The 21,690-nt window shown below is 50.3% G+C and overlaps 1 protein-coding gene across 1 annotated transcript in view; it reads left to right on the forward strand.

Annotated features, from left to right (window-relative positions):
- Positions 1–4,458: 4,458 nt before the first annotated feature.
- ZC3H4 (zinc finger CCCH-type containing 4) overlaps positions 4,459–21,690 on the forward strand; it is a 52,479-nt gene continuing 35,247 nt past the window's right edge. The window contains exon 1 of the mRNA XM_042781237.1: positions 4,459–4,619. Within this exon, the coding sequence (XP_042637171.1) occupies positions 4,459–4,619 (161 nt within the window). The remainder of the gene's footprint in view (positions 4,620–21,690) is intronic.

A 21,690-nucleotide genomic window follows, 5' to 3' on the forward strand; every position in this document is an offset into this window, starting at 1 on the left:
GCTCTAGTGGTGTAGCAGATAAGGCATGTATCTGCTAACCAGAAGCCTGGCAGTTCAAACCCACCAGCTGCTCTGCAGGAGGAAGATGAAGCAATCTACTTCTATAAAGATTTACAGCCTTGGAAACCCAAATGGGGGTCTCTATGAGTTAGAATTGACTCTATGGCAGTGGGTCTGGGCTTGGCTTATCTATATCAAGCATCTTAGGGAATACAGTCTGTAAATAAATACTTCTATTTCCAGGTTTTAAACGTCTTCATCACTGTGATCACCAACAAATGTCTCTGCAAATTTCCAGATGCCTCTAAGGGAGTCCCCCAGAGAGTCAGTTGACAGAGAAAAAAAAACACACTCATTAACTTCCAAAATGTCCCCTAGGGGGCGCCATATCCCCCTTGAGAGCCAGGGGCAGACCAGTAATTCATCTCCTAGAGGGAAAATAGCTGTTGAGTTGGCAGTTAGCAGAATCTACCACCATAATTCCTCTCTCAGATCAGTGTTCTCCTTTCTTCCCCAGGGTGTCTCCAGAGATTGGAGCCAGCATTGAAACCTACTGGTGTTTATTCCATTCTCTGGGGAAGGTCTTCCCTGTGAAATTCACCTCAACCACACTACAAAGTACTCACCCTAAAGCTACTCCAGGAACTAGGGAAAAAAACAAACAAAAAGGAGGAAACAGGTTCCATGAAGTATTAGGTTTATGGACATCAAAGAATGTTCACTCTTAGAAGAACACAGCTCAGAAACTTAGAAGCTTAGAAGATTAGAAGAAAACAGCTCAGGAACCCAGGGACAGAGGAATACTAGTTTTTTTTTTTTTTTTTTTTCCCCAGAACAAAAGGCAAGTAGATGAAAATCCTCTCCAGTAAGAAAAACTCATAGCATTTAGTAGACTTTTTGGGATTTTGAAGGTAACTCATATCATGATTGGCAGAACTAATTTCATTCATCAAGGCAGTTGGGGGCTCTGCCTGGCCCAAGATGCACTGAAAATGACTGTGCCACTTGGGTCTTAATGACCAGCAGATGTGGAAAACCAAAGGAGGAGTCGCTATGGGTCGGCATCCACTCCAAGGCAGTGAGCAGATCCGGAGATTCTCAATATGTATGTATCAAATAGGGATAATGAATCACTACAGTGTTTTTGTGTGTTGTCCTATTGGAGGGCATTTCGGTCATTTTTGGTTAATCCTATTTTGCAGACTGCTGCTATGAATATTCTTGTTCATTCATGCCTTTTGGTGACTAGACACATGCATTTCTGTTGGGTATACAGTATACTTTGGGGTGGAATTGTTGACTCATAGTCCAGGCAAGTGTTCAGCTATAGTACCCCCCCCAAAAAAAAAAAAAAAACTACCAAACTCACTGCCATTGAGTCAGATCCAACTCATGGCAAACCCTCCTTGGGTTTCTGAGGCAGTATCACTATGGAAGTAGATTGCCCAATCTTCCTTCCAAGGAGTGGCTGGTAGGCTTGAACCGCCAGCCTTCTGGTTAGCAGTCAAATGCCTTAGGCCTTATGCCACCAGAATTCCTTCAGCTCTGCCAGATACTGCCAAACCATTTTCCAATGTGGTTGGACCAATTTATCATCCCATCAGCAGTGAGGAGAGTTCCATTTACTCCATATCATCACTAATATCTGATTGATGGTAGTCACAATGGAATAAATCAAACCAAACTCATTGCCATGGGGTTGAATGTGAGCCATAGCCATCCCATTGGGTTTCCAAGGCTATACGTAAATCTTTGCGGAAGCTGACTGCCTCATCTTTCTTCTGCAAAGTGGCTGGCAGGTTTGAACCACTGACCTTTTGGTTAGCAACCAAATGCCTTAACCACTATGCCAAGCTCTTCACACAATGGAATACTACACAAAACCAAGAATGAATGAAGTACAACTACAGGCTATAGCATGGATGGATCTCACAAACATAATGTTGATTAAAGAAGCTAGACTCAAAGACAAGGTATTATAGGTTCCAGTTACATGATGTTCCAGAAAACGCAAAATTAATGTGTGTGGTTATATGTTCAGGAAGTGCTGGTGGCGCAGTTGTTAAGGCATTGGGCTGCTAAACAAAAAAGTTGGGGGTTTGAAGCTACCAGACACTCTGCGGAAGATGAGAAAATCGGCTTCCATGAGATTTACAGCCTTGGAAACCCAACAGGGGTTGCTATGAGTTAGAATTGACTTGATGGCAGTGAGTTTGGTTTGGTTTAGTTATATGTTTGAGGAGATTGTTGTTGTTGTTAGCTGCTGTCGAGCAGTTTAGACTCATGTTATTGTCGTTGTTAGGTGCCACTGAGTTGGCTCTCATTCATAACACAACTATGTCCAACAGAACAAAACATTGCCTGGTCCAGCGCCAGCCTCACAATCCTTGCTATGCTTGGGCTCATCATTGCAGCCATGTCAATCCATCTTGTTGAGGGTCTTCCCCTTTTACACTGACCACTCACTTCACCAAGAATGATATCCTTCTCCGGGGAAGGAGCTCTGCTGGTGCGGTGCCTAAGGCATTTGATTGCTACCTAGAAGGCTGGCGGTTCAAACCCACCAACCACTACGCAGAAGGAAGACTGGGCAATCTACTTCTGTAGAGGTACCACCTCAGAAACCCGAGGGCCTAAGGTTTGAACCACCAGGCACTCCTCGGAATGAATCCGACTCCACGGGAATGAGTTTAGTTTTTGGTTTTGGTTTCAGTCTCTCCTGGCCTCCCAAATACAGGGCCCTTCTGCTTTATTCCTTAACTTACCATTCCTCTCCTTGGGGGTATTATTAAATTTCAGGAGGATAAAATGCCGTGCCCCCAAGGCCCATCAAAGGGGTCAGGGTTGGCGCTCTCAAAAAACAAAACAAACAAACAAAAAAACCAACACAAGCATCGAACGAAGAACTCTGGGTGCAAATGGAAGGAACTGAAAACATTTTTGCTGGAGGCAATGAAACGCCAGCCAGCTCGGCTGAAAAATCTTGCTCCTTACGGCTAAACCTATGACCTTGAGCCACTTACTTCAACTTCTGCATCTATAAAATGGGAATAACAACGACTCTTAGGATCACCGGGAGGGTCAGACGATTTTACGATTGGGCACTCTTTAACAATGCGGTTAGCGGTTAAACGTTGGCTATTTACTGAGAGCCTTCCACTTGCCACCACCTCCCAGATTCTTAAACTCTCCGGAATGCAGGAGCAAGCTCCGCCCCTTTCGCGTTTCCCAAGATGACGTCATCTCCGGGCCTGCTCGACTCCACCCCCTTTCTCCGGAAACCTTCGCCTGCTGGTACCAGGCCTCCAGCTTCGGCCTTTAGTTCTTGATTTCTGTCCATAGTTTTAATTCCTTTCCATACTCCCACTTTAAAACTTTCAGCTCTCCCGCCTGTCCTCAAGCTAGTACTTTTTGGGTCTTCCCATTTGTCCTCGGGCCAATTCCTTAAAATCTTGTACTCTCTTAATCGCCTCTTTAGCCCCGCCCCTTTGGGCTCCTTTAGATTTAAGCTTATTATTCCCAGTCGGCATCTTTCGGCTGTTTCCGCCTCCTACCCCCCCCCCCGCGCCACATTCGGCTATTTCCGGATCTTCAGAATCCCACCTTGTTCCCCATTCCTCATCCGCTTCGGCTATTTCCGGCTTTCTTGGACTTCCCACTCTGTCACCTGCCATTCCCCGTCAACTTGGGCTTTTTCCGTTCCCCTTCGGCTTCGCTACCTTCGGCTCTTTGCTTAGCTCCCCACTCAGGTCCCTTCGGCTTTTTCCGCCTCCTCTCGGTTTCACTCTCACGGTCGACTCTTTCCGCCGCCCTTCGGGCGAGCGGCCTCTGCCCCTCTCCTCCACGTGACGCGGCCTCCGCCTCCACCGCCCAGTTCCCCCTCCCACCTCGCCCTTCCTCCTGCCTCAGCCTCTCGGCTCGTCCGGGCCGACCCGCCATTTTGTGTGAATTCCTGACTGCGGCGGGGGCCGGGCAGCCGGGGCACCTGGGGCGGGCAGACAGACAGACTGACAGTCAGCCCGTCTCCGCGGCCCATTTCCTCTCTCCCCATAATCCTTTTTTTTTTCCCCCTCGCTCGCTCTCCTCTCCCCCTTCCTTCCCCCTCGCTTGCTCCATCGCGCGCGGCTCGCGCTAATTACACCCAACCACCCACCAGTGTCCGTGTCCCCCGGGTCTCTCACTCCCGGGCTCGCGAGGGTGTGTGTGGGGCTCTCGCCCCGATGAGGGCCCCATGCCCGTGAGCGAGTGGCCGCAAGGGCGGGCTGCGGAGAAAGCAGGCGGCGAGCGGCCCGCCGAGGCATAGGCCGCGCGGCCTACGCGGAGGTCGGCTTAGAGGTGATTCCGAAACCGAAAAAATATATACCTATTCCCATCAGGATCCCTCAGAGCTGAAGTGTACCCCTCCCGCCACGCCCAAGCAGTCCTTTTTCGTGCACTAACCCCCCCCCCAAAGGAACTATGGAGGCCGCGCCCGGGACCCCCCCGCCGCCGCCATCAGAGTCGCCGCCGCCGCCATCGCCGCCGCCGCCATCAACGCCTTCGCCTCCTCCGTGTTCCCCCGACGCCCGCCCGGCCACCCCGCACCTCCTCCACCACCGCCTCCCGCTCCCTGACGACAGGTCAGGCCCCCGGCCGGGCCGGGGCAGCGTCCCCGGGGGGAGGAAGAGGAGGAGGAGGAAGGGGGGCGGCCGCCATGTTGGGCCGGGCCGCGGAGGAGGAGGAGGAGGAGGAAGGGCGGGGTCGGTGGGTGTCTCTCGCTCGCTCGCTCTTTCTCGCTTGCTTTCTCTCCCGGCCTCATGCGTTTTCCCCCCCTTGCGGCGCTCGCCCGCTCTCCCTCGCTCTCGCTCTGTCTTTTTTGGGCGCCATGCTGAGGGGAAGGTGAGGAGGCGCCCCCTGGACCCCCCGCGCCCGCCCTGGGGAGGGGGCGCCGGGGGGGGGCTGCGGAGGCCCACGGGGGTCCTGGCTGCCCCTGCGCCCCGAGCTAGCAGCCACGGGCCCGCCCGCCCGTCTTCTGGCTTCGGGGATGGGGGAGGGGCTCCCGGATCCTTTTTGGGGGGGATCTCGAGCAACAGCCCGTTCTTAGGGGTTTGGAGTTGGGGGGTCTCCCAGCCCCCGGCAGTATCCTTTCTCCTGGGGGAGGTGTGCCCTGCCCTACTTGCAGAGGTGTCCTAGCTTTCTTAGGCAGAAGAAAGTGGGGGTTCGCTCAGTCCATACGAATGAAGGGGGCCCCTTTGGGTTGGGAGGGTTTTTTCTTGTACTTTTTTTTTTGGCGGGAGGTGTTTCCTAGCTATTCCCTAGGGAGAAAAATTGGGGTGAAAATCACTCAGTCCTCTGTATTTAACCCCCAGCCTCGTTTTTTGGGGAGGGGACACTCCTTCCCTATATTTTTCCCTACGGGGAGAGGTCCCCTCGCATTTAGTAGGTAGGTGACGTACCTACTAGACTAGGTAGAGGGCCCCCAGTCTTTTTTGGGAGGGTGAGGTTTGGTTTTCCAGCCTTGGAGGGAAAGAGAAGTTGGTCCCAGCTTTCTCGTGGGAGCCCCTCGTTTCTGGGTAAAATGGGGAACCATGTCTTTGGCTAGAGAAAACGAGGTTCCCTTGTGCTCTGGCAGGGGGTGAAAGGCAGTAGTACCTCCTTCTCTTTTATTAAAGTGCGAAACGGGCTCTCCCCACGCCCTTCCCTGGCGGGCTGTAGGACGAGAGCTGGGGCCCCCGTTTCTCCTGCCTGAGCAGAAGGAATCAGGGGGCGCAGAGTTTGCCCACCTTTCCCTGGGTCAGGGGCGGAAGGGGAACAGGAGGCCGCTGAGGGGTTTGGCGATGGAAGGTGTTAGCCAGCAGGAAGGCAGTCTTGGAGGAAGGGGGGGGATGGATGGAACGGTCTGGACAGATGGCTGCCTCCCTCTGTCTCCGTCGCAGCCCGGCCTGGGGAGCAGCCTAGGACCCTCCCCCAGACGGGGTTTCCAGGCAGGGCCTCTCCGCCAGGCGCCCCGTCCCCTTCTCCCCACTCCCACCTCCCTTTCCCCTTTCTCCTTCACAGACCATACTTTGCCTTTTAAAAGAAATGCCACCCACATTCTGAGACAAGTGCAGCAGTTTGGTGAGCTTTTACAAAAAAAAATTTTTTTTTTTTTTTTTTTTTGTTCTGTTTTGTTCTAATTTAATGTATCGTCTTGGGAATCGCAGCCCATCGCAGCCTGACTCCAGTTCAAGGAAATAAACAGATTAGCAAAGGCCTGTGAGCCAAGCCCATGGCGGGCTTCCTGGCCCCCCTCTTGGGGGGCAGGTCCTTTACCCAAAGGTGCTTACACGATTTATTCGACCTCTAAGGAGTTCTCTTATGTCAGAAGTGTATGTCTTACAATGGGTTGGGATGGTAAGTAGCTTCTTTTATTGAGTAATTCAATTATCTCCCTCTTTTTGTCCCTTTCCTGCCTGCCTTCCTCCTCGCCTTTAAGACCAAAGTGATGCTTGAGAAAGTGAATTTAAATGTTTGAATCAGGATTCTAACCCTGCTGAGCCCTTTTAGACTTGCACATCCTTTCAGTGTTTAATTTTTAAAAATTTGACGTACACAGTTTTCTCAAAAAAAAAAAAAAAAAAAAGCGTTACTGTAACATAACAAAAACCTACGTCAAAAGGCCCTTTTAGTTTCAAACTGTTGACGTCTCTCCATTTCAATCCATTGCTCTGTCTCCAGCCTTCATCTTTGAAGAAAAGGCCATGTGCAGGAGACAAGGTTACTGAATTTGGTTTATGGTATTTGCATCAAGTTAATGTTCACCCCCTCGTGCCCCCTCACCCCCCAAGGTTCAAGTAGATCCCCATTTCCTCATTTTTCTCCACGGTCCCTTACGGTGATGGACGTTTAAATTGAGCAAGTCATTTGTAAAGTACTGTTTAAGCACAAAATCTGTAAACTGTGTCAAGCCCTAGCCTTTTCCCCTGCCTGCCCCCACTGCTCCTTTGTTAAAAAGCACATGTCTGCCCGTGAAAAGTTGATGTGAACGTGTTACACACCCAGTCACGGTGGAGAGGACGCTTCCTCCAGCCCCCAGTCCACCCCTACACATAACAAGGAAAAAAAAAAAAACAGTGAAAGAAATGACTTGCAGAAACCAAACACTGTACTTCTGATGTGTTTTACAAGCATACGTTTTTCATCCAAAGCCAAAACACGGTGAAGTTCCGTTTTCCCCCTTGCTCGCTTTTGGTTCCTGACATACTTCTGTTAGAGAAAACCTTTTACCACACAGGCCTGTTCCCCTCCAAAAGTAAGATTCTGTTTCCTTCTTTCCCTTCTTCAGATAAACCACGTTCACTCTCAAGGGAAGAAACATGTAAACTGCAGTTGACACACCACTTGTTAATGTTCTTCCTTCTAATCCGTTCACAACTTAACTGCCTGGAAACCGTGGTCTTAAGTATCGGAAAATCAGTTATTGGGGGAAAGACATGTCCACCCAGCACAGTATGCTGCACAAAAGTGTCTGAAGCACGAACTGAACACACGAACCTGGACGCAGGGGCCTCTGAAAGTGTTTATTTGACGTTTCCCATCCTTGGTGAAATCCCCCCTCCAGGAGCCAAGAGCTGAAACTGGATGCTAACGGACCAACCTTCCAAGTTTCAAAAGCTCTTAAGTTCTGGAAGGATGCTTCTTTGACAATGCAGTGTGAAGGAACGCTAGCATCCAGTTGTTCTTAAATTTCAAAAGATTTCCCCCCAACATTTGCACAGCTCTCACTCAGGCCTAGCAATACAAGGATTTATTGTTTTCTGTTCTCAAAAGAACTCTCATCCAGTGAGTCCAAGAAGTCCCAGTAATTATGTCAAACTGTGTTTTGGTAATCTTTGTTTTTGATATGTCACAGTACTGCCTTTTATTTTTTCCTTCTTCCCAAACTGATGTACCAGTATGCGTTAAAATTCAAATTAATGGATGTTGCAAAAAAGGAAAACAAAACAAAACAAAAAGGGTGTTACTGGGAATCCCTGGTTTAACAGCAGATGGTCTACACTAGTGTCCTTTGATAGTCTTCCTTTCTCTGAGAGGTTTAATCTGAAAACCAATTCAAAAGCTCTCCAAGGGGAAACTATCGGTTGTGACCACTCTGGTCATCACACCCCTTTATTTTAACTCTCCCCCACATCCCCAGTTTGTGCTCCAAAACAGGAAAAATAAAATCTCCCAAAAGGGCTTTTCACTTTGCTCTGAAGGTTGAAAATTTTAATTGTTTACGAGCTAAGGTTTTTGATTTGGTTAAAAAACAGAAACCAGCTAGCTATTTGAGAAAGCTGCTCCCTGGCAGATCTTTAGCCAGGAAGTCTGATCCCAAGGGAAAATTGTTTTGCACCTGTGGAAATGCTTAGCAGGGTGTTTACTGTGTGGCAAGTTAGAGAGGAACTGTTGACTTGGAACGTGTATGTTTCCATAAGTCAAAGGAGACAGTTTCACATTGGGCTGGGTTAGTAATTTACCAGTTAATAATGCCTCTGTCTCTGCTCCTGGCTCTGGAGATAGGTCTCTAATCTCCTCCCTGCCCTGATGGGAGAGATGTGGCTGACTCGGGGTTGCCTCTTGGGTTCAGTTCCAGTATGTTCTTTTAGTTGTCGAGTCCCTAGAAACAGCCCATCATATAGGCCAGATCCAGTTACAGTAAATACCTCGGTGGCTAAAATCGCTAATGAAACAATTTCCAAGCCTCCGTGGATGGCTGGCTCTGGGTCAAAGCATCTTCCAGGGAACCAGATTGTGGATTTTATAGAAAGTTTCTTTCTGTTAGTGACTTTGCAGCTGCTTCTGACCCATGTTAGCAGATCAAATGACAGCAAAATCATTCGGAGCGAGTAGTCAGACAGCCGAGTTTCAGGGCACTCACCTGCCCCTGTTAACACAGCTCCGGGCACACTGAGGGAGGGCGGTTCTGGAGACTTCTGCAGTTGGTGCTTCTTCAGCTGATTCGAGGACCTGTGGGAGGGGTCTGCTGTCTGATGTCATGCACTTGAGACCACGTCCCTAGTTCACATCTGATGGAAAGGAGGTGAGGCGATCCGTCCAGTGCCTCTGGGTGGCAGACGCTGTCAGTTTGGATGTTAAGTTCCTAATGAGTGTTTTCTGGGGGCTGGATTTGGCTTTCCAGATTGATTGGCCTAGTCTTTGCCGCGGACCCCTGTTGCTGTGGTAGTTGGCACCTGTGTGGTTTTGAAGATGCTGGTAGTTGGCTGACATTTGGGGCATTTTGACATGAGGTGAGGTTAGGTAGACAGTTTGAAATAGATTTCTGGCACATCACCCATGGGGTGACTTCATCAGTCGGTGACAAAAATGAACTCATGGCGGCTTCTTGGTCGGTGTGGACTTAGTTGCATCTCATCACTGGAATAATTTTCTCGTAGAACACTGGGTATTTGCTCAAAGTATGGTTTGCTTCTCACTAAATTACTTTGGATAGAGGCTCTTTCTTGTGCTTTTTTTTTTTTTTTTTTTGTCATTTTGCATCCCTGCAAACCGGTGACTCAGCTCTCTGTAAGGCCGGTGGCGACATCTCCTATTGGAACACTGGAGGTGGTAACAGGATGTGAGCAAGTGTGTGGGCTGTGGAGTCGGACGAGGCCGTGTTCAGCCTGCTGCCCCCACCCGGCAGTGTGCAGTGGGCGCCACGGGTAATAATGCCCCTTGTCAGGGTCATTGCGGTCAGATGGGTACATGCTGGGTGCCCACCAGTGCCTGGCATTCAGTGGGGCTGGGTTTCTCTGTCTTCCTGCTTTCCTTGCTAGAGAGAAAAACAGAAGTTCTGCAGCTGGGTGTGTCAACAGTGAGAGTAACGTTGGTATTGTTCGAAGGAAGTTGGGGGTTCTGGAGTTGACTGGGATGGAAACTAAAGAGGAAGCCATCTTGCAACACGCCTTGCTCAGTGTTCATATTCTAGGTGCCAAACCAGTCAGCCTCTCCCGAGCTAGGGTGACTGCACCTGCTGCGCTCAGCCTTTGCAATTAGAATCTGAGTCAGTGAGACAGTGTTGGTAGGCTCGCTGGGAGCTGGGAGGCCAGGGTTCCAGAACCTTGCACTCCAGCCAGTGAGTCATGGTGCCTTAAGCAAGTCCTTTCCCCTGTTGCTAAGGAGCTCCGGTGATGTCGTAGTTAAGGCATTTGGCTGCTAACCAAAAGGTTGATAGTTTGAACCCCTCAACGGCTCCATGGAAAAAAAGATGAGGCATTCTGCTTCTGTAAAGATTTACAGCCCAGGAAACCCCAATGGGGGTCGCTTTGAGTTGGAATCGACTCAGTGGCAGTTTTTGTTTTTGTTTTTGTTTTTTTGCCCTCTTCCCTGGTGATGCAGTGGCTAAAGTGATTGGCTGTTGACTAGAAGGTCAGCGGTTCAAACCCATCAGCGACTCCACAACAGAAAAATGAGGCAGTCTACTTCCATAAAGATGACAGCCTGAGAAATCCTATAGGACAGTTCTACTCAGTTCTGTAGGGTCACAGAGTCCGATTTTTTTTTTTTTTTTTTTGTGGGGAGATTGTTGTTGTTTGGCTTGCCCTCTCCGAAGTCTCAGAGAAAAATGAGCAAGATCTGTCCTAGCTCCAAGGTTCTACCGTCTTTTGTAATTTGACTGAGCCGGTTAAGGCGTTGTTTATTTAGCACCCAGGCTTGTCTCGTGCATTCTTGGCAGCAGAATCGGTTTCAGGGCGTGCAAGGAACCTTTTCCCTTGAGCACTTTATTAAATACTGGGCGAGGGTTGGTACTGCCTTTCCCAGGCCTCGTGGTTCCTTCCCTGCGTCTGACCCACCTTCTGCAGCTTCTGGCCACGATAAGGGTTCCAGTTGCAGCTCAGTGATGCCCAAACCCAGTGGTCTTCTGTCTTTACGCGAAGGAGCCCTGGGGGTTCAGTGGTAAAACACTTGGCTACTAACAAAAAGGAGCCCACCCACCGCTCTGGGGGAGAAAGATGAGGCAGTCTGCTTCCAAAAAGATTGACGGCCTTGGAATCCTCTGGGGCAGTTCTACTCTGTCCTCTTGGGGCTCTGTGAGTTGGAATTGACTCAGTGACCCATAACAACAAGAAGCGAGAGAAGTCAGATTCAAAAGGCTGCAAAAACTGTATGATTCCATGTATATGACATTCTAGAAAAGGCTAGATCAGCGATGGCCAGGGGTTATAGATGTGTTGGGCAAATCAGCTGCAGAGGACCTCTTTAAGGTGCACTTGACCCAAGTCATAGTATTTTCAGCCACCTTATATGCATGTGAAGGCTGGACAGTGAAAAAGAAGACTGAAGAAAAATTGATGCCTTGGAATTATGGTGTTGGCAAAGAATATTGAATATACTGTGGACTGCCAGAGGAGCTCTGGTAGCATAGTGTCTAAGGCATTTGACTGCTAACCAGAAGGCTGGCGGTTCAAACCCACCAGCCACTCCTCGGAAGGAAGATTGGGCAATCTACTTCCATAGTGATACTGCCTCGGAAACCCAAGGAGGGGTCGCTGTGAGTCGGGGCCAACTCGACGGTAGTGAGGTGGACTGCCAGAAGAATGAACCGCTCTGTCTTGGAATAAGTACAACCTGAACGTACCTTAGAAGCAAGGATAGAGAGATTTCACCTTAAGTACTTTGGTTATGTTACCAGGAGGGTCTGATCCCTGAAGAAGAACATCATAGTTGAGGGTCAGTGCAAAAGAGGAAGACCTTCAAGGAGGGGGGCTGACACAGTGGCCACAGCAGTTGGCTGAAATACAGCAGCAGTTGTGAGGATGGTGCGGGCCTGGGCAGTGTTTGGTTCTGTTGTACACAGGTCGTTGGACACCCCACCAGCACCAGTCTTCACAGGAGCACAGCGCCACATCTTTCTCCCATGGAGAGGCTGGTGAGTTTGAACCACCGACCTCTTTAAGGCGCACTTGACCCAAGTCATAGTATTTTCAGCCACCTTATATGCATGTAAAGGCTGGACAGTGAAAAAAGACTGAAGAAGAAAAGGCCGTCAATCTTTTTGGAAGCAGACTGCCTCATCTTTCTCCCCCAGAGCGGTGGGTGGGCTCCTTTTTGTTAGTAGCCTTGTCTCAGGTAGGCCCAGAAGCACTGAATGCCAGAGCCGTGAAGCTTAACCCAGCGTGAATGCAGCCCTGTTCCCCCACGCAGCCTTTGCCCTCTTGCGGCTGGGAGGGCAGGGAGTGGTAGACAGGGCGTGGAAGTGGGAGTCAGGCCAACAGGACATGACTCCTGAGTCGGTCCCCTGTCCTCCCAAAGGTGTGGCTGTGGCTCTTGTGTAGTGTTGGTGAGAGAGTCAGAGATGACCAGCCAGGGGCCAAGCTGAATGCGTCACAGGCCTCACCCCAAAGCAGGGAGGTGAGGGCACTGTCCCAGGGTCACAGAGCCAGTGGGTGGTGGAGTTAGAACCTGGTCAGCTGGGCCCAGACCCAAATGGCAGTCCCGGGAGTATTGTCCTTTTCCTGGCAAGATGCTCAGGCTACAGGTTGTGTTTGTGGGATATGAAGTCCATGTATCGTGTCATCTCCCACGTTTGAAAAACAGCAGTGGAAGAGGCTAGAGACAGCAGAGAGTGCGGGGAAGCTTGGATGAGGCTGTGCACACCTCCTGTTGGATGGAAAAGTCGAGGAGATCAGACTCAGAAAAGTTTGAAAGCCGCTGCTTCTGGTGCCATAGAGCCATTTGACTTGGTGACCCCATGCTTGTATCAGGTAGAAATGGGCTCTAAGGGGCTTTCAGTGGCTGCTTTTTGGAGATGGATCCCAGGTGCCGTTGGGTGGACTTCAACCACCAACCTTTTGGTTACAGCCGAGCTCCTTAGCCGTTCGCACCACCCAGAGCCTCCACATCTAGTGCAGGGAGCCAGCACACTGTGAGCCCAGGGCCAGATCCAGCCCACCCTCTCTCCTTCTGTTAATAAAGGTTTATTGGCACCTGGGCACCACTGTTAGGGTGTATTGCCTGTGGCTGTTTCTGTTCTACGAGAGGAGAGTAGGTTGGACAAAGACCTCATGGCCTGCAAAGCCTAAAACGTTGAGTCAACGGCCCTTTGTGGAAGAAGTTTGCCGGCCCTGTACTACATTGGTATGCATGGTGGTGGTGGTGGTGGGGGGGAGCATGCAAGCATTCTCGCTACTGTTGGCTCCAGAGGGGGTATGGCACCCCGCTCAGCGCCCTTCGTGGCTCCGTGATCCCAGCACTGCGGCTCCTTGTAGTGAATGCAGAGGCTCAAACCAGGCTTTTTCATTTTAAAAGAATTTCCTAGTCATTTGTTTTTCCAAATACAACTGGGATTTGTTTTGTGGAGTCATTTCTCTTGAACTGGGTCACAGACAAGTGTTAACTTCTTTTGTCACTGCTAGTAAGTGGGCTTAGGTTTTTAATTAATTCTAGAAAGGTAGAGTAAAGTGCTCTGGTGGCACAGTGGTTAAAGCATTCAGCTGCTAACCAAAACAAGTCAGTGGTTCAACCCTACTAGCCGCTCTGTGGAAGAAGGAGGAGGCCGTCTACTTCCATGAAGATGACAGCCTTGGAAACCCCATGGGGCAGTTCTGCTCTGTCTCCTGGGGGCGCTGTGAGTCGGATGGACGTGACGGCAGTGGGTTTTTTGTTGTTTAGAATGAGGATACTGGACTAAACCTGAGAATGTCACGCTGCCTGACACAGGTCCTAGTACAGCGCACGACTGTGTAGGAGACAGCCCTTCCGGCAAGCGCCCGAGGATGGCTAATCGCTCAAGTTTCAGGCTCAAGTCTAAGATTCTTTGACCCCAAAGGCCTGTTCGCCTGCACAGATAATGCCGTCCTGTGGCTGAGGTGTATTCTCAGCAAATGAAGATGGAGCCGCTGTAGGACAGCTAGCATTTCATTCAGGGTTTTCAGGGTCCTTTTAAACCAAGGGGCCAAGTCTTTCCTTTCACGGGTTCTTTTGTAGCAGAATCCGGTTCACTGATGCTCGTTTTCACCACGTTGGTTTTACTACTCTCTGAAATCAAAAGCAGCTTAAATGTTCTGAAGTCAAAGGTGCCCGCGATTGTAGTCCACTTGTTGTCATATTCTGATATCATCTCTTCTCACATGCGTTTTCAGTATCTTTGTTGTTGTTGTTATGTGCCGTCGAGTCAAACCCGACTCATAGCGACCCCTCCTTGGGTTTCCGAGGCAGTATCACTACGGAAGTAGGATTGCCCAACCTTCCTTCCGAGGAGTGGCTGGTGGGTTTGAACCGCCAGCCATCTGGTTAGCAGGCAAGTGTCTTAGCCACTATGCTACCAGAGCTCCCTTCAGTATCTTAGGTGTATAGTAAAATCAATGGTAGGATTCACTCTGTGTTTAAGAATGTTTTTATTGCATTGGAATATGTTACAACATATTGTACGTTGGAAACCCTGTGAGGCAAGGATAGATGTTTATATATAACAGCTATTTTTATGAGCTCTACGCAGTGACGTTATATTTACCATGTTGTATGCTCACCATGTCATTCACCACTCTCCGTTTCTGAATGTTTTTATCACCCTTAATATAAACCCTCAAAAAACCAGGCTCACTGCCATTGAGGCAATTCCAACTCATGGCAGCTTCCACTGGGTTTCCAAGGCTGTCATTCTTTATGGAAGCAGACCGTCTCATCTTCCATGGAGCAGCTGGTGGGTTTGAACCATCGACCTTTTGGTTAGCAGCAAAATATTTTAATCACTACACCACTGGAGCTCCTTAACAAAAACTCAGTGCCCCTTAAACTCTGCATTTTGAGTTCACTTTTTGAACGTTACTTTTCAGTGGGATCCAAATTATGCGTGCACAGTGTAGCGTCAGATAATCCACGTCAGGTGAGCCAAGCGGAAGGCCTGGGAACCCTCTCATTCCTTCCCCATCATGGCAGCTACTTCTTAGCTTTCTACATCTGGGCAGGCTTTTGAACCCCTAAATTGAAGGGATTTTCACTCATTAGAAGTAAGCGGAGACCTCTGGAGACCCAGTGTGGACGTGGCTGGCAGTTCCCACCTCCGAGCTCAGGCCACTGAAAGGGAGCTAGGCCCAACACGTGTGTCCCCTGGCTGGACGTCCCCTGGCTGGACATCCCCTGGCTGGATGTCTGTCACAGGTGGCCTGGATTCTTGCTCTCCTCATATTCCTGATAGACACCAAGGGTTCCCTTGGGATTCCAGGCCCTGTGGCCGCAGAGGGCCCCCCTGCAGTGGTGTCAGCCACAGCAAGGTGGAGGATGACAGGCTGCTTCCTTGGGAGGGGTCCGCCCAGCGCCTCGGTCCTCTGCTTGGAGCTGCCCCGTTCACCCAGGGCTCCTGTTTGTCGCCTTCTGGCCTGTTTGAAAGCCCTGAGAAGCACTCTAATGGCCTTTTCAAATACTCAGGCGATCCAGTGGTTGAAGGGAGTTCCTGGTTAATTTCTTGTTACCTGTGTTGATAAAAGGAGTTCTGGTGGGGTAGTGCCCAAGGCGTTTGACTGCTAACCGGAAGGTTGGTTGGTGGTTCAAACCCACCAACCACTCTGTGGAAGGGAGACGGGGCAATCTACTTCCATAAAGATTTACCACCTCAGAAACCCAAAGGGGGTTGCTGTGAGTCAGAATCCACTCGCTGGCAGTGAGTTTGGTTTGATTTGTGCTGAGGAAACTGAAAGAAGGGTGTGGATAACAAACAGGTTGATGGCTCATTCATTCAGCATCTGTCCTGAATACCCACCCATCTGGCCCTGGCCCTATGCTGGGCACTGGATATCCAGGGTAACCAAGAACCCTTTTCTCGTCTGCCCTCAAGAAGACGACAGTTTACTTCAAGTGCTCAGATAGTTGTGTTCCAGAAAACACACACACAAACACAACTACAACCATTGGTACGAAGTCGATTCTGACTCTTGGCAGCCCTGTATGTCACAGGTGGAATTGCTCCGCAGGGTTTCCTAGGCTGGACAGATCACCAGGCCTTTCTTCTGTGGATCTACTGAGTTTGAAGCACCAACCTTTAGCTTAGTAGTTGAGTGCAGACCACTTGTACCACCCAGGGACCTACAGTCGCTGCTGTTGTTGGGTGCTGTTGAGTCAATTACTGTTGGCAATGACCCCCATGGGACGGAGTCGAACTGCCCCACAGGGTTTTCTAGGCTGTAATCTTTATGGGAGTAGCTTGCTGTATCTTTTTTCCCACAGAGCTGCTGGGTGGGTTCAAACCACCAACCTTTTGGTTAGAAGCTGCATGCTTAACCACTGTGCCACCAAGGCTCTTCATAGTTGTGGTTAAAGTGTACAGCTGCTAACCAAAAGGTCAACAGGTTGAACCCACCAAACGCTCCGGGGAAGAAAGACGAGGTAGTCTGCTTCTGTAAAGATGACAGCCCTGGAGACCCTGTGAGGCAGTTCTAGTCTGTCCTCAAGGGGCGCTGTGAGTCAGAATCCACTCCATGGCAGTGTGTTTTGAAACCACCAGAAGCAAGGTTGGCATGAGACAGAAAGGTAGCAGATTTCAGAGGTTCGTGTAAGGAAGGACTTGAACCGGAGCGTTTTGGAGAGGTGTAACGTGACAGCGAAAGGTTTATCGGCTGCGTGTGTGAGCGACCTGCTTCCAGAACTCAGCCCTACTCAGGGAGAGCGGGTGCCTCCATTGGCTTGGCCGTGCAGTTGCTCTAGCAGGCTGGCTTTTCTGGGTGAGCCTAAGCTCTGAGCTCTAAATAACTACCATCAAGGTGATTCCAACCCATAGCAACTCTCTTAAGAGTAGAACTGCCCCGTAGGGTTTCCAGGGCCGTCAGTCTTTACAGAAGTCGACTGCCTCATCTTTTTCCTGTAGAGAGGCTGATGGGTTCAAACCATCAACCTTTTGGTTAGCAGCCGAATGCTTTAACCTCTGTGCTACCAGATTGCGGTAGCTGTGAGAACGTCCTGCCTCAGTGGTTGGGGTCCTTGGCCTGACTGCATTGTGGATGCCTCTCACTTGGGAGGAAAGCCTGCCTTCTCTCTTTGGGGAACTTTGGACTTTTCCACCTTGTGGATTTGCATTGCTTTTCAGTCCCCCTTGGGAGAAGTTCCCATTTGGTTTCTCAGTAGGATTCCTGTCTGCACGCCTCTTATTCCTTAAACTGCCCAGATGTCTTCTGCCGGCATCTGTAATGCCATGACGCCCTTCATTCAGGTATTGGGAGGGTGGAATTGGCCTCGTGTGTTTACCATTTCAGTAGCTTTACTCCTAAGCATTTATTCTGCATCAGATTGATGCGAAGCCCTTGATTTGCATGGTTTTCTAGAATTCTCCCCACAGCCTGACTGGGTGACTCCATCATTGCCTTCAGTCACAGTCGATGTGGCAGAGTGTTTCAGGAACTTGTCTAGTGTCTTAGGACCTCATTTTAGCATTTCTTGGAATGGTGTTCAGTATCATATACCATACAGGTATATATAATGGTGTTATGTATGTATGTCTAATTTTTCTAAATTTCAAGGTAGAAATCATCAGTTGATCTGCTGGGTAAAATACTCTTTTCCAGATGATTTCTAATTTGTCTTAAAGGTAGAAGGAACTCTGGTGGCGTAGTGCCTAAGGCATTTGACTGCTAACCAGAAGACTGGCAGTTCAAACCCACCAGCCACTCCTCAGAAGGAAGGTTGGGCAGTCTACTTACATAGAGATACTGCCTTGGAAACCCAAGGAGGGGTCGCTATGAGTCAGAACCAACTTGACGGCACTTGAGTTTGGTTTTTTTTTAAGGGTAGGGGTTATAAGCTGGGCCTTGAGGTCAGAAAGTCCTGGCCTTAGGTTCCAGGTCTGCTCCTTCCTAACTGTGATCCAGTGGACAAATTTCTTCCCGTCTCTAAGCCTGTTTCTCTGTAAAATGGGGAAGTTCGTGAATTACAACCACGTAGGTTTGTTATTCTTGCTGTTGGTTGTTGCTGCTGAGTGGGTTCCAAGTCACGGGGACCCCGTGTGTAACAGGTTAAAACGCTCTCAGAGCCTGTGCCCTCCTAGGTCGGTGGTGGGCTCGAGGCCGTTGTCGCAGCCACTGTGCACTTGGAGTCCTGTCGGCCCCAGGGGTCATCTCCCAGCGCCACGTTGGATAGTGTTCTGTTTGGATTTATAGGGTTTCCATTGGCTGATTATTTGGATGTGGATTGCCAGGCCTTTCTCCCTGTCTGTCTTAGTCTGGAAATTCTGCTGAAACCTGTCTGCCATGGGTGACCCAGCTGGAATTTGAAATACCTGTAGTAGGGCTTCCAGCATCATGGTGACACACAGGCCACCAGAGGACAGCACACTGACACGTGGGGGTGGGTAGGCTTGTTAATGCCTTTAAATGAGAGAAGAGTACAGCGTGGTGCTGGGCATGAGCATTGCTATTGCAGAATGTTAGCAGCGAGTACTCCTGTTGCTGTTGGTCGCTAGGCGACCCCCGAGGTACTAGGAACCTTCGGCACGCTTCCGTTTTGCCGACGAGGAAAGCAGGGCAGCGTGGTTAGGCCGCATGGGGGGTGGTGGCGGCCCCCAACTGCAGACTCCAGCTCTGCCGGGAAGTGAGCTTTGTGAGGCCCTCACAGTTTCTCCTCACGTTGCAGAGGTCGTCCCAAGCACTTAGAGTGTCGTTTTTCTTGTTTAACTTTATTATGGAAAAGTTTCTTGACATACATGCAAGAGAAGAGAAGATTGCATAGTGGACTGCCTGTAACCACCCATCAACCACTTTCAACAATTGCATACATTTTGTCCATTTTGATTCGTCTTACTTCTTCCCCTATCTCTTCTGCCATTCTAAGGCAACTCCCAGACCTCATGTCACTTTACCCATAAATACTTCAGTCTGAATCTCTTAAAAGACTTTTTTTCCCTCTGATATAGCCTCAAAACCATGATCGGTCCCAAAAAATGAAAACTAGCTACTTAACATCTCAAACACCCAATGTGTGTTCGCGTTTCTCCCGTCTTCTCCATGTGGACTTCTTACATGAGGTTTGTTCGCGTTCAAATCCACATCCCGGTGCCTGGCGGACTGTCTTGATCCCGTGGAAGGGAGGGTCAGGATGCTGATGGCTGGGTCTCTCTTCTCCTGGAGCTTGGCTGACTCCTGCTCCGGTTGCCATGGAGATAATGCAGTCACAGAGGGGGTTAGGACCACCCCTGAGAACGCTGAGGGGAAGGGAGACACGGGGCCATTGGCTCTTGGTTTCTGGTCCATGACCCTGGGTAGTAAGGACACAGAAAAACGTGCCAGACCCAGAGGTTTATGTCAAGAGTTTCCTGGCTGTGAAAAATCCCTCAGTGAGGTTCCGGGGCCTTCTTCACGGGGCCCTGAGCCAATTTTCTAAGGAGGAGGTTCCATGCTGTGGTCCTAGTAAATGACTGTCCCACAGGGTCGCATGTGGGGACTCTGGACTCGTGCATCGAGGCTGATCGTTAAACATTTGAAGGGGCAGAGCCTCCTTGTAATTTCTGTAATTTTGTCCCTACTTAATGGGCCATTCCGAGCCTGCCAGGCAGTTTGCTTGGAGTTTGGGCAGTTAATGGCCATAACCTTGACCTTCACATTAACCTAGCCGCCTCTTGTCAAGGGCTCTCCCATGATCTTCAGGTAACAGCCACTGCTCCCAGGAGTGCCCATGTTTTCCTTTCCTTTTTTTTTCTTTTGTAAACCAGGTAGATCCATAAACCCCCACCCTTTTCAGTGTCCATCGCAGTCTCTTAGTCTCTTGTCTGGAAAGTTTCCATGTGACCAAGCTTTGTTTCCGTAAGGCGTCTTTGGCCCATGTTCCCGTGGGCCAGCTCTCCCTGTCCCTTCTGGTGCCCCTCCTACAAGAGCTGAAAAAGGGGGCTTGTCCGTCTCTCAGTTCTGCCAGCAGGTTTGTTGGGAGGTGATGGTGCAGAGTGCGGTAGGGCTGAGTGAGGAGGGGACGTCTTGGCCAGCAGTCAGCAGCACCATCTAAGAAGAGTTGACTGTGCCTTCCCCTTGGAGAAAATGCTTCCTTCCCATTGAGCACCACGGCTGGTTGGCGTTCTCCATGGAGACACATGCTCGAGCTGGTGGTTCTCAAAACAGTAGCTGCTATTTCCTGTGTCCTCACTTTGTGCCCAGAAAGCCCTGGTGGTGCCGCGGTTATATACTTGGCTGCTAACCAGTAGATTGGCAATTCGACCCCACCCCACACCTGGTGGTCTGCTTCTATAAAGACTGCAGCCTAGAAAACCCCGTGAGGGCAGTTCTTTGTCACATGGGGTCACCGTGAGTCAAAACTGACTTGATGGCATGCAACAACAACGTTGTCCCTGACCCACATGTCAAGGACTTTATCTGTATTCTTTGTTTGAATTCTTACGACCACTTGAGTTAGGTGCTGCTGTTATCCTATCCTAAGCTGAGAAAGGCAAGACTCAGGTTAGGTGCCAAGAGGACGCTCCACTCTTGGGATGGGGAAGAGGCATAGACAGTTGGGGCATGTCCATCTGCAGAAGGAGGGAGCAAGGAGCCTGGTGCCCAAATGCCAAGGACAGTGGGGTTGCCAGCTTCCTCTGGGGTCATAGGGTTTCTTTACTGGGTATTGTTTTTGCCAAGTCTGAGGTATTTGATGAGCCCAGCGCACTTCTTTGCCTTGTGACCTTGACTCAGTAGCCATTCCTTTGCAGTGGGTGTCGAAGTGGGGTCTTTGACCTCAGAGGACAAGCCAAAGGCTGGCCATGACTCTGAAAATGGCGCCAGAAGCATGCTAGAAACTTCATCCGGAATGCACGAGGCAGAACATTGCCTCCTGGGGGCTGGTTCCAAATGGGATCCACAAGGGGTGGTTTCCTGTCCACTCCCCACCCCATGACTCAGACAGGTCCCAGGGCCGTGCCAGTGCACACCCCGACGACGTCAAGCCCTCTCTACCCGGGCTGCCCCTGCAGGCTTTTCTCTGCCCGTGTGTCTCAAGAGGGCTTGGCAGGCCTAGATGAGGACGATTAGCGCAGTGGGGCTTCCCCACTCTTCTTGGGGGATTATGTCACAGTCTATTAAGTGTGCTCCCTCCGGTATTTAATCCCGCACCGACATGGATTGCGCCGGCAGGCTGTTAAGTGGCTGTTGAGACCTGGTTGCTCTTAGTGCAGGCGGCCGTTGGGCAGTGGTGTTGGTGACTTGCAGTGTTTCTACCCTCGCTTCTAGTTCCTCTGATTTTTTTTTCCTCTTTTGTTGTACACTGCAGAAGGTAATAAGACCCCAGTCGTCATGCAGGGAGGAGCCCTAGTGGCGCAGTGGTTAAGCATTCTGCTGCAAACTAAACAGTTGGCGGTTCAAACCCACCAGCTGCTCTGCAGGGAAAGACCAGGCAGTCTGCTTCTGTAAAGACTGACAGCCGTGGGAACCCTCTGGGTGGTTCCAGTCTGTTGTGTAGGGTCACTATGAGTCGTGACAGCAGCAGGTTTCGTTGGGTTTAGTCACGCAGGAGTCCCTGGGTAGTGTCAACAGTTAACACGCTGGGCTGCTACCTGGAGGGCTGGTGGTTCTGTCCACTGAGGAGGAAAGTCCCGGGGACCCCCACCCTAGAGATCTCAGCCATTGAAAAGCCTGTGGAGCACGCGTGTCTCCAGTGACACACGTGGCGTTGCCTGGAGTCAGACTCGACGGCAGCTGGGAGGGCATCCCCATTGAATCAGGGCACCCTCACCCAGCTCCTGCCCTGAGGCGGTCGGAAGCATGGTGAGCCCGTGGCCCGAGGACACAC

This window comes from Orycteropus afer, unplaced genomic scaffold (genome assembly GCF_000298275.1).
Source record: "Orycteropus afer afer isolate SDZICR_OR568_19922 unplaced genomic scaffold, OryAfe1.0 scaffold00099, whole genome shotgun sequence".
Taxonomy (NCBI): domain Eukaryota; kingdom Metazoa; phylum Chordata; class Mammalia; order Tubulidentata; family Orycteropodidae; genus Orycteropus; species Orycteropus afer.